The sequence below is a fragment of the Babesia microti genome, chromosome III (assembly GCF_000691945.2).
Source record: "Babesia microti strain RI chromosome III, complete genome".
NCBI classification, from domain to species: domain Eukaryota; phylum Apicomplexa; class Aconoidasida; order Piroplasmida; family Babesiidae; genus Babesia; species Babesia microti.
In genome coordinates, this window is record NC_027207.2 from 1626583 (window position 1) to 1638712 (window position 12130).

General features: G+C 36.0%; 5 protein-coding genes across 5 annotated transcripts; 3 read left to right on the forward strand and 2 right to left on the reverse strand.

Moving 5' to 3' along the window:
• Positions 1-559: 559 nt before the first annotated feature.
• BMR1_03g04550 (conserved Plasmodium protein, unknown function) lies at positions 560-1000 on the reverse strand (the record flags this gene model as incomplete). The annotated part of the gene is made up of 2 exons (XM_012794065.1): positions 560-640; positions 662-1000. 2 exons carry the CDS (start codon positions 998-1000, stop codon positions 560-562), a joined length of 420 nt encoding a protein of 139 aa, XP_012649519.1.
• Positions 1001-1031: 31 nt separating this feature from the next.
• Positions 1032-3388, forward strand: BMR1_03g04551 (DEAD/DEAH box helicase; the record flags this gene model as incomplete). The annotated part of the gene is made up of 7 exons (XM_021482280.1): positions 1032-1236; positions 1257-1454; positions 1901-2123; positions 2145-2816; positions 2920-3163; positions 3186-3301; positions 3322-3388. The coding sequence occupies 7 exons, from the start codon at positions 1032-1034 to the stop codon at positions 3386-3388; spliced, it is 1725 nt and encodes a 574-aa protein (XP_021338816.1).
• BMR1_03g04552 (Uncharacterized protein YqeH) lies at positions 3348-5547 on the forward strand (the record flags this gene model as incomplete). Its single annotated transcript, XM_021482281.1, has 8 exons — positions 3348-3584; positions 3606-3714; positions 3735-3877; positions 4043-4407; positions 4481-5035; positions 5057-5161; positions 5212-5391; positions 5412-5547. The coding sequence occupies 8 exons, from the start codon at positions 3348-3350 to the stop codon at positions 5545-5547; spliced, it is 1830 nt and encodes a 609-aa protein (XP_021338817.1).
• A 688-nt stretch (positions 5548-6235) lies between these two features.
• On the reverse strand, positions 6236-9385 carry BMR1_03g04565 (Protein kinase domain; the record flags this gene model as incomplete). Its single annotated transcript, XM_021482282.1, has 3 exons — positions 6236-6571; positions 6595-6802; positions 6888-9385. 3 exons carry the CDS (start codon positions 9383-9385, stop codon positions 6236-6238), a joined length of 3042 nt encoding a protein of 1013 aa, XP_021338818.1.
• Positions 9386-9618: 233 nt separating this feature from the next.
• BMR1_03g04570 (Branchpoint-bridging protein) lies at positions 9619-11570 on the forward strand (the record flags this gene model as incomplete). Its single annotated transcript, XM_012794069.1, has 5 exons — positions 9619-10161; positions 10524-10727; positions 10751-10910; positions 10992-11206; positions 11229-11570. The coding sequence occupies 5 exons, from the start codon at positions 9619-9621 to the stop codon at positions 11568-11570; spliced, it is 1464 nt and encodes a 487-aa protein (XP_012649523.1).

The window sequence follows — 12130 nt, forward strand, 5'->3', positions numbered from 1 at the left end:
TATCTTTCCATTTTCATTTTCATACATATTTTTATAAATTAATTCTAATAACTTATTCCAGGTTATTTTTTGTTTAATGTTCAAGAATTTATTCTATTTAAATACATTTTCTTGTCTATGTATATATTTGCAAATAATACTAATTTAAATGTGGCTTATTTTCTATAAATCAACATTATATACAAGTATATTTTTCAATAATTACAGAAAATTATAGCTCTGTTTATATAGTCCGTACATTGCCGTAGTAAATCATATCCATGCTCGAGATATCGGCATTTCGGGCAGAGGATTAATCGTCAAGGTATTTGCAATTTAAGTTTCAGCTCAATAAACACAACTCAAACTACAATTATTAATGACATGAAAATCCAAACTAAAAAATTGAGATACTTGCACGGCATGAAGTTATTTGTCCATGAATATGTGTTGTAGAGCAACGAGCAGTGATACATTATTATTGTGCGCAAGCAACGTGATAAGGTAGATCGTAATACAATAATAATTTCAAAACATTCCATTGATAAAGTGCTAATGGCTTGAATATAGTACCAGTTGGCTACGGCTTAAATTTGCAAGGGTCTGCAACCTCTTGCCCAATACATTCAATGAACCTTGACTTACAATGTTTGCTAATGCACTAAATTAAATAATTACAAACCTGTTGACAACCTTTCGAGCATTCATTGGACATACATCTGGCTTTGCATTTCTCGATAGAGCAGGCAATTGAGTCCAAAAAGCACTGGGAACAATTGACATCAAGACCAGGATGTAGCATGTTAGCAAGGCTTTCTGATGTAAATGCATTTCTGTTGGATACCATTTTTTTGCCAGCAGAAGTTAACTTTGAGTGTGTCTGCATTAAGGTTCCAGAATCCTCTTTCTTAAGATCAATGGGGAGAAAACCAAGGCTGTTTAGGTCTTCAACGGTGCAGTTAGCTTGTAGTGAAAATTGGAACAAGCTAAGGGTGGTTACAAGAAATACTAAAAAATTCATTTTGGAGAGCTATAAATAAGTAGTTGAAGTTATGAAGTTAGTTAAAATAAGCTTTGTTTGTGAATTATACCAAGGAAAATTATACAAGAGAAAACAACCTGAGTATGGGGTCCTATCTACAGAAAATATCACTATCAATATTGCAATACGCAATCACAGCTTCCAAATGGATGAGAACAAATTGCTGCAGCAATTTTTGAACAAACCAGAAAATCAAGAATTTAAGTCGCTTCTTGGTACGTAATTGTCAATTTAGGTGGTAATCAGCAACAGAATCATAGTCAGCATAGTGATCAAACCCACAGAGGAAGCCAAGACCATGAATTTGCGTATAGAAGTCAGCAAGAAGCTTTTAATCAACATTTGCAACAACGTTTACAGCAACAATTCCATCATTCTAATAATCAATTTCATCACCAGCGGCCCAATGCCCATCAAATGATCCAATCCGTTGGTATGTATATTTAATATACAGTCTCATAATGTCAATAAATGAGTATTAAAATTTATTCATTTTTGGTGTAAAATATCATGTTATTTTGTCCAAATTGCACATAAATGGTGTGATATTTATGCGTGTTCCTAGTACTAATGTCGTTTTAATATTAAAGCTCTGTTTTTTAACTAAATTAATTTCTCGTCAACATTTAATGGATTTGTAATAATATTTTTCTGTTATGCAAATTTTATACTGTATTTTGAGAAATTCGTTCATGCAAAAATTGACATTATATAACATATACAGTAATTAATTATATGCATACCTAATATTCCATTTTATATCTCAAACATTTTCATTTAATTGAAATTATTCAAAATAATTTTATAAATTTCATTAAAATAAGATTTATGATAATTTAAGATATCACATATTTATCATTATGATACATCATAACATAGGCGATTCTGGAATGATTGAAGATTTTGTCAAGCCAAAACACCTAATTTTAGACGAAATTAGCGATTCAATCAAAGTTGATGGGAGGGATATATCAAGCGCCGATTATTCCACCTGGGAACATATACTCAGTTCAGATAATCTACTAAAGGGCGTTAGACACAAAGGTTTTGAGTCGCCATCTCGAATTCAACGTTGCGCATTGCCTTTGATTCTCGGGGGAGGGTAATTTAAATACTAAATAAGGCGTAATGTCATAGCACAAGCTAAAAATGGTTCTGGTAAAACGGCGACCTTTGCACTAGCTATGCTTGCAAAGGTGAATCCATCAATTGAATCCCTTCAGGCATTCTGTTTGTGCCCAACTCGTGAGCTTGCCATACAAAACAAGAATGTGATAGATGATTTGGGCAAGTTCACAGGCATTAAAACATTCGTAGGTATACCGCAATGTCCCAGATTTGAGAAGACTGACAAATACCAATTATATGTAGGGACTCCTGGTAAGACTATGGATCTACTTAAGCGTAGAATCTTGCCAACTGAAAATGTTATACTGCTGGTTATGGATGAAGCTGATGAGATGATAAACCCTGAAAATAACATGGGCCCCCAGGCAATACAAATTAGAACGCAATTTAAAAGACCTATACAAATCTTACTCTTTTCTGCTACATTCTCAGATAACGTTCTAAAGTTTGCCACTCAAGTCGCCCCTCAAGCTCATTTAATTGAGGTAAAGCGAGAACAATTGACCCTGGATTGTATTGACCAGAGGTACATGATATGTGATCATGAGGAAGATAAGTTTAAGAAGTTATGCGATTTATATACTAGCATGATCTTGGGTCAATCAGTTATATTCGTGAACTCGAGAGATACCGCTTTTAAGTTGTCGCAGAGGATGAAAAATGCAGGGTTAGTAGTTATTATTATATTTTTAATTTTTTCCATGAATATAATTTACCATGTATTGTTATATAAATTGCATTTTTATATTATATTGACTTATTTTATTTAGCCATGCGATATCGTTACTATGTGGCACAATTGGTGGCCAGGGCGGGCCTGGCATGACAATGACCCCAGAGATTCGTGACAGAATCATGAAAGAATTTGTGGAGGGGGAGACTAAAGTGCTTATTTGCACTGATGTATTGGCTAGGGGTATTGATGTGCCTCAAGTGACATTAGTGGTTAACTATGAATTGCCACTATTATTTTACGGAGGTAGAGTTGATGATAATTTCGCAAAAATATGCATGGTGAGTACAGTAATTTATTTAGGAAACATATCTGCATAGAATCGGTAGGACTGGGAGATTCGGTACCAAAGGAATGGCAATAAATTTGATTACTTCTGCGCAAATGCCTTTGATAGAATCAATTAAACAGTTTTTCAAGTAAGCCCCCACACACCTAGTTGCAAAATCGACCGCCTCGATTGTGATGCCGCAGTTATCGAGTCTATGGTACATAGCTTCCGTTAGACGCTACGATTATTTCAATTTTTGTATAAATAAGTTACATTGCGCTTTACACTATAATAGATGTTTGACCAATATAGTATTTACTAGATTTTACAAATCTACCGTCTCTGACTTTGGACTGCTAGAGCCAATATCCACCAACGATCCCACTGTTGGCGGAATTCTAGTACCTGGTATTACCAAGGATCCTTTTTTTGTAGGCAAAAATATTATCCAGAAGGATATTACACTTCCTGTCAAGTGTATAGGCTGTGGCTCCAAGTTTCAGTCAGTCGACCCAGCCAAACCAGGGTATGTGCATGATGGCATATTACACAGTTCACATGGTAAGAAATGGTGTATTTAGCAAGGGGGAAGGTTGTATGGCCAGAAATTAGGGGTAAAGTTGTGGAATCAGTCCCAGACGGGGTTAGGGTTGATAGAGTGGATGATCTTAAGTTTATAGCGAAAAGGAGGAGAGTTATATGTAAATACTGTTATAAACTACAGGTAGTGCATTAAGTATATGTATTTTTTCTAAATGAGTAACTTATTTGCTAAAAATTTCAAATTAGATCTTAACCGTCACTCTTGTAGCATATATATCTTGATACTTATAGCATGACCATGAATGTGTTCTATTAATATCTTCTAATTATAATTATAATGACTTAGTATTATAAACGTATAGATGGTGAAATCACTCCCATTTATCGCCCACAAATTCCTGAAAATAGGGAAGCGGAATCACGAGTTGTGGCACATAATATGACACCAAGTAAAAAAGTGGTAAAACTTCCAGTCGAATGCCAAGTGGCAATTGCTAATGAAGGATTTAAGATATCCCACAGCCCTGAAATTATATCGCAATTGGTGTACCAGATAAGGCCAAATAGTATAATTATTTACGTGCTAGACCTTACAAACATCGAAGTGACAATGCTACCCGAGCTATATATCGCCCTTAGTAATAAGAAATTGGAAGTTATATTTGTACTTAACAAGTCTGATGTATTGCCACACGGGACCAGTTTGCCCAGGTATTCATCAATTTTTTAAATAAAAAAAATTCTTTATTAAAAAATCATTTATATATAACACATATTTATTCAGGGTGAAAATGTGGAGCAGGCGCCTTGTAAAACACCTGGGTAATGTACACAATGAGAATGTGATTGTCTGTTCTTCTACAAGTGGCTATGGATTTGATAAACTGGAACAACGCTTGGAACATTACCTTTGTAACAACAAGTACATTTACGTTGTAGGATCTGTTAATGTCGGCAAATCTACTCTTGTTAACAGATTCCTTACATATGTGGGTTACAAAGAAATTGGCACAATATTCAGCAAAAGGGCCGTAGGTGGGATTACTAGATCTTCCGTCCCCGGAACTACTTTGGGTCATGTAACTTTTGGTTTAGGTAAGGGGATCAAATTAGTCGATACGCCTGGAATTCCAATAGGTGGCCAAATGTCTACAATTCTACCCAAATCGATAGATCTGTGCGCTATTGCAATAACCAAACCGATACAACCTGTCAAAGTTATATTGAATGAGTATCAATCGTTAATTATTGGTGCTTTAGCGCGGGTGGATAATGTCAAGGGGTGTGATCTAAATATTACATGCTACACTTCTCAAAAGTTGACTTACAAGACTTGCAAGTAAAGACTGTTTTTATATAGACTCAACAAAGCTGGAGATTTGATGAAGGAACATGGATCTGTATCACTGCATCCTCCCTTTTTTAAAGAAGATCTTGAGTCCCTGGGCGATTGGTCTATTTATGAGTAAGTGGTGTTGTTTAGTTGTGAAATTGTAAATAAAAATAATAATCTAGACTTGAGCTGAATGGAGAATCTTGTGATATAGTAATACCCGGCCTTGGTTGGCTTACCTTCTATGGTAATGGGCCAAAGACAACGAACATTCATATACCATCAAGTGTCAAACTGTTCAAACGCCCCGTAATGTTATCGCCAAGAAGGCAGAAGGACAGGAAGATTTATTTGTCTTCGAGGTAGATCAAATATAATTTAGGGGTCGTAGCTACAAAATGTACAAGCTGAAGCAATCCATTATTAAGCAAAAAAGGGACGATATGCTTCGCATCAGGGCTATGAAATCCAGAAATGCGATAGACAATGTAGACAATGGAGTTGATGTATCAAATTAGATTATATGTATAATGAGATGAAATAATGTACTGTTAATTTGCACATTTAATAGTCACTATTTGTAGTGTAGAATAATGAGAAATGTGAAATTTCGGCTTCCATGACAGTTTGTCGTCTAGGAATGAATATTTGGTAAAGTAAATAATAATACTCCAATCAATTGTAACTAAGGTAGTATCCGTGCAGTATTTAAATACTTTTATTTTAAAAGTAATTGTTTTTTAAAAAATCAAAAATAACTTGGAGTACAGCAATATATAGATCTGACACATCAACAATTTATGCGCTCTCATAGTTGATAGATATAATGTGTTACGATAACAAAGATTCAAACGATTCATATACAAATAAGTGCTTTAACATTTGTGAGAAAACTACCCAAACGTACGGAATCTGTGAACCACTATTTCACAAGTTTTACATATGCTCCACTCTAGCTAACCAGGAAGACCAGTACTTTCAGCCAGAGCCGTCAATAAAATCATTGTCAGCACTAGCTATAAAGTCTAGGGAATTATTTCGTTTATTGCAAATGGCGGATAATTGATAGGTGATGGAATTCTAGTGAATTTTTTTTGAAACAAAACCTTAAAAAATTTTACGAAAACATTGGTTTTTACAAAAAAGTGATAATTTGTTGCAATTTAAGTATGCAAATTATCCAAAAATACTCATTAAAAGGGCTATTTATGATGCTGAAGCGTGATGTTGTAGACTTCTTATTTTACGATATAACTCTTTAGCCGAAGGGCGAGACTTGGGATTTACATCGCTCATTGAAGTCATCAGTTGATACCACACATTCATATGTTGCACAATGTAATTGGGAACAAATTTTGATCGTCTAAATCCCTCAAGCGTTGCCACTCGTTCCATAATTGTCGTAAACCTGGGACAAAGCATCTCCAGCAGTATTAGTGACGCGGAGTAAATATCAGCCTTATCTGTGCAAGAAGCACCCCCTTCAGGAGCTGCGTATTCGGGAGTTCCAATGACATGCCCTTTCATAGACACTTGACTGCTCTAATTGAACTGTTATGGTTTACCTCTAGCGAATCCATGGCTCCAGATTTTTTACCAGTCGTGCCTCTATCAGAAGTAATTGGTAAAGAACTGGGCGAATCAAGGGTAAATACTGCTGTGGCTGCCTTGTCCTCCATGAAACCAACCAAACCAAAATCGCCTATTTTTAAGTGGCAACTTTCGGGGTCAACAAAAATGTTCTCTGGTTTGATATCTCGGTGTATGAAGCCCCTGAATAAAACTGTTGATCGTGTTTATTTTATTAATTTCACGAGCGTGAAATTAATAAAATAAACACTGTGTGTTGAATACCAACCTCTCATGTATATCCCTCAGTCCCTTAACAAGTTGGATGAAAAGATGCAGTTCGATTCTTTTTTCCAAAACACTGGATGCATCTGTAGTAGGTCTAGATGGGCAATCTAACCACTGTCTCAAAGTGCAGCCTTTGCATAATTCCATTTGAATAACCAGCACTATCTGTAAACTCTGATTCAATGTTTCAGGTGGTTTTCCCTTTTTTAAACGCCTCTTCTCTGTATTTTGATCTATGTCATACAGATCATATGGCTCGTATGGGCGTATTTGTTGCAACGACAGCCTCTCAGGTACAATTTTATCTGTCAAATATTTGTTTGGATCGGTCTTTTCAGATTTAAATTTTGAAGAATCGAATGACAATTTCTTCTCACGTGTGTGGTCAATATCGTCCAGTTCAGAATCATCAGAATCAGAGTCTGAATCAAACAGAATCAATGAATCTTGAGTGGGAGCTTGTATATCAAGGGATAGACCTATGGATTTACCAGTATTGCTGAACAAGGCGTTACGTTTCATAAGCTGGTAAATCTCCTCGTACTCATTCCTTTCATCTACTTTGTCTGTCAAAGGTAAATATGACAGGTTCTCACACCACCAAGTGTAGTAACGTACGACGTATTTGCTGTAAATATCTCGATTGGCTGCTACTTCCCTAAAACAGCGTCTGCTTGTTAAATCTTTAGTGTCTTTGACGCGCAACATTACGAATTTGATGGCATATTCTGGGTTGCCCGGTTCCAATCTATGTTTTGCACGATATACAGCTCCAAAACCTCCTCTGCCTAATAATCTCTCGCAGCTAAAAGTGCGGCTAAAGCGACCGTTTTCCAAGAATGATATGTTTAGTGTCTGTCCGTAAGTCACAATACTCGTGGCGGCATTTGTTTCAGATTTTGATATGCGCAAATCATCTTTATCTTGTGCGATAGCGTTATCAAATTCTGTGACTTCTTCACTAAGCTTGTTATTCTTGATCGTGAGGTATGCGATAATGAGGCAGAACCAGGCCCACGCCACATAATCAAGGGGTGGAAGTGCCATTCTGATATACTCCAAAATATCTTCGGGAATATAATCACTATATATAATCCTTTTACCGGTACTGTCGGTAAAAGTTTTGACAATTCCTGTTTTATCTGATTCATAACTTATGTTTGCTGGTAATTTGAAGAACCAGGTATCCACAGGCTCAGTGGAATCATTGATAAGAGCAATCGAGGTGATTTGCAACAACGCTGGTAAGTAAGTATTCTTGGTTTCAGGGTTTGCGATATTTGTTATGGGATTAGCGTTAGAAGCACGTTCATCATTTGTCTCTGCAAATTTGATGAGTGAGATGGTGTAATCTCTGCGGTAGTTTCCGTGTGTATTGGATATTTTTTCAATTTTATACGATGATGCCAAAGTGAAGGGGAAGTTAATTATTCTAGTACCAGACGCCGTGTGAACTACAGCTTTTTTGTCAATGAGGATGAATTTTGAATCAATGGCTTTATTTTCATATCCGTAATTTATCAAATTAGTTTCCGCTGAATCTGCCACAAGTTCAGTGGAAGCCAATCCACTATCGTTAACACTGGCATCTATGTTTATAGCATTATCAGTAATATTGTCCTTGATATTATCTGGAGAACCCTTCAATCCATCTATCTCAGTCCAGGTGAAACTCCAGAGCTTGACATGGGTGCCCATGTCGAAGGCGTCAACGGTCCACCTGATGGTACTGATCAGTAGCTGCTCAGTTTCATCTCTTAAATTATCTATATTTTGTGGTATAGTTTGAATAGAATGATCCTGCACATCTTGATTAATTAGCCCTAAATTTGCACCTGAAAATCCATCAAAATGTTCTCCAAGTTTTCCGTCATTCGAAGTGGATTGGTCATCTAAATCTCCAGCACATAATTCCAACGTGCAATCTTCTAAATGATGTGCGAATGGTATTTTTAACCTATCCACTAAGCACTTTTCACTTTCAATTGTCTTAACGTTGGCTCCACTATTTGAAAGTCTTTGTGAGTTTGATGTTGAATTAATTGCATCAAATGTCACATTCAAATTGTTTGATGGATCTAATGTGCCAGAAGATTCAATAGATGCTGATAATATGGTCGAATTCCTATTACCAACGAGATAAACAGAGGGCAGAAGAGGGGTGGTAAATGGAGTGAAGTTGACTATATCTTTTACTGTAATAGGAAGGCAAACAGGAGGTCTCGTCTCATCCACATAGCAAACACGTCCATCAATTGTAGGTGAGAGATATCTTCTATGGCCTGTGAACTTCGGGTGTTTATAGGCATGAAATTTAAACGAAATTAATTTGTTAGCAAGTCTACTAGTCCACCTGAGCTGTCCGTTAGAATTAAATCGGAACGCCAGTCCTTCCACGTCGACCAACAATACATCGTCCACAGATAATGCAACTCCAGTATCATAGTTGGAATCGTTATTTAGCACCAAATTAGATTCTACAATAGCATCATTTAACATATCATCGATGCTGTGTGACTCAGTATTTGAAGGAATCGGATGAATGAACTGTGCAATTGATAAGAAGATTATGAATTTTATAAGGCACAATCCCATAGGCCAGGGGTATCATTCCTACCGAATTATATTACCCCATCACAGCTTTTATATATCACGCATAACAATTATTCAACTAATCGTCTTGACATTACGTTCTGCAGATAATCCATGGAATAATCACATAATAACTGCAAATGGCAATTATCCCATCCACTCTAGAATGCTCCCTGCTCAACAAACGCAAGTCGCGATGGGAGAAAGTGGAGGAGTTGAATAGGGATCACTTTACCAAACAACAGAAACCATCACTCAGTCAATTAGCGTTGGCAAATGCTCATTATTTGGCAAATTCCAAATACAGTCTACCAATTACTCGTTGGGGTAAGGAGGACGATAAGCCGTACCTTCCTCCACCTTTTGTTGACTTGCCGTCTGGTTTATCGCCATCAGAACTAGATCAATTCCTTAGGGAACAAAGGCATGATGAATTGGCTAGGAAGATTGCAGTGGGAGAGTTGGAATTTGGAGATCCAGATATCAGACCCCCATCGCCACCCCCAGCCTATGACAAAATGGGCAACAGAGTCAACACCAGGGATGTAAGGGTTAGAAATGCCATGAAAGATGAATATTTTAGGATTGTTGAGAATTTGTCGAAAGTTTTGGTTGGATTTGCGCCGCCCGCAGATTACAGGCCAGTTAAGAAATTTAGGAGGATTGAGATACCTCTGGATAAGGTTAGTAATTAAATTTTAGAAATGTCCAAAAAATGTTTTACGGATATTTGCACACTAATATCTCAATATATACTCCCTATGCGTGCTATAATTACACATAGTGTCTTAAAGGCTTAATCAATTAAGTCAATTAGACGATTAAATAACATTCAATTTTAAACATTTCCTTGATGTTTGCAAGAGAAAATTGCATATATGCATGTGAAATATTTATAAATGAGTACAACTGTAATAGAAAAATAGTTGTATCACAATATATATTTTTAATGTTGTTTAATAATTGATGGGGATTTTTTCGTCCTATTATATCTTTTAGTTTTTATTAAATTTTAAAAAACGATTTATCTAATCTGTTAACATAGTACCCTGAATACAATTTCATGGGCCTGATCATAGGCCCCCGTGGCTGCAATCACAAACGGCTTGAGACAGAATCTGGAGCTCAAATATCTATCCGAGGCAAAGGCACCCAAAAGGAAGGAAAGAGATCGGATCATCAGACAGATGAAGAGGCAGCAATGCCAATGCACGTATACGTCTGCGCTGAAAACGAGGATGCTGTTGACGTATGTTTTAAAAAATCATTTAGAAAGCCGTGAATTTGATAGAACCGTTGTTAGATCCGTTCCATCCATTACACGAGGAATATAAGAGGAGGGGATTGGAACAGTTGGCATTGGTTAACGGTGTAACAATGGGTACATTGGATAATACGAAATGTACTTTGTGCGGTGAGACTGGACATGCTGGTACGTTGCAGTACATTATATTGTAATGATTAATATTTGGTCATATTAATACATTGACATTACTATGCATCACTAATTTAGCATATTCTTGTCCTGATGCTGGCGGTCTCATGAACTATGCTAGACCTCAGATTAAATGTGAAATTTGCGGTGACATGGGTCATGTAACTATGGACTGTAAGATGGCAAAACCCGGTGATTTTAAGATACTCAATACACTAAATGGAACTCGTTACCCTACTTCAACATTCCATTCCGGGGGAATATCACTCCAACCAAAACAACAAGAACCACAAGTAATTATTCAATGTGATTTAGGAATACGCCCCCTACGAAACAACATCTCAAAGTGGATATTATATGGACCAGTCTGTATACAATCAATCATGGAACAATGTAACTCCGGAAGCGTATCAGTACTACTACAATTACTATCAGCAGTACTATCAGCAATATATGAACGATCCGAATTATCAGCAATATATGAATGATCCCAAGTATCAGCAATACTTTAACGCTATGCAGAAAGTACAACAAACGACTACAAATGGTAGCACGGTTGATGTCACAACTTCAGTTCCAGTGCCTAGTGAGCCTCCTTTGCCTGAGGCTTCAATACCCGAGCCGGATGAGCCTTTGGCCCCCCCGCCTCCAATGTAGACAATTATAGTGGTTTAAACTATGTTTGTAATTTATGCATTCTTTCACATTAATTTAATATCATAATAACTATTATTCTGCACACGAAGTATGATCATTATCTCACATGTTTGTGATCTTATAGATAATATATAGGTTGTTAATATAAATGTAGGTTCGTGCGACCTTATCTATGTATTAGCATGTGACATTGTAGTAAATCGTGATAATATCTATATAACGTATTAGGCGCTATTTATTATGCTTAATGTTACCATTTTTAACTATTATATGTGTGTTATTCAATGCAATTTTTTAATTGAATATAAATTTATGATGATTCTACATATTTGTTTGTTTTATAAACGAATATATTAACTATTGATAATTTCTAACGCAAATTCGATAATAATATATTTATAATATTTACTCATTATTTCGTATATTGTATTATCAAGTATTAAAACAAGTTTGAGATATATTTATAATTTCTGCCATATATATATCAATATATGTTACAATAAATATTAATTAAAATCACTCAATAGTATTATATAATCTGGATGATACGGTATAAAGAA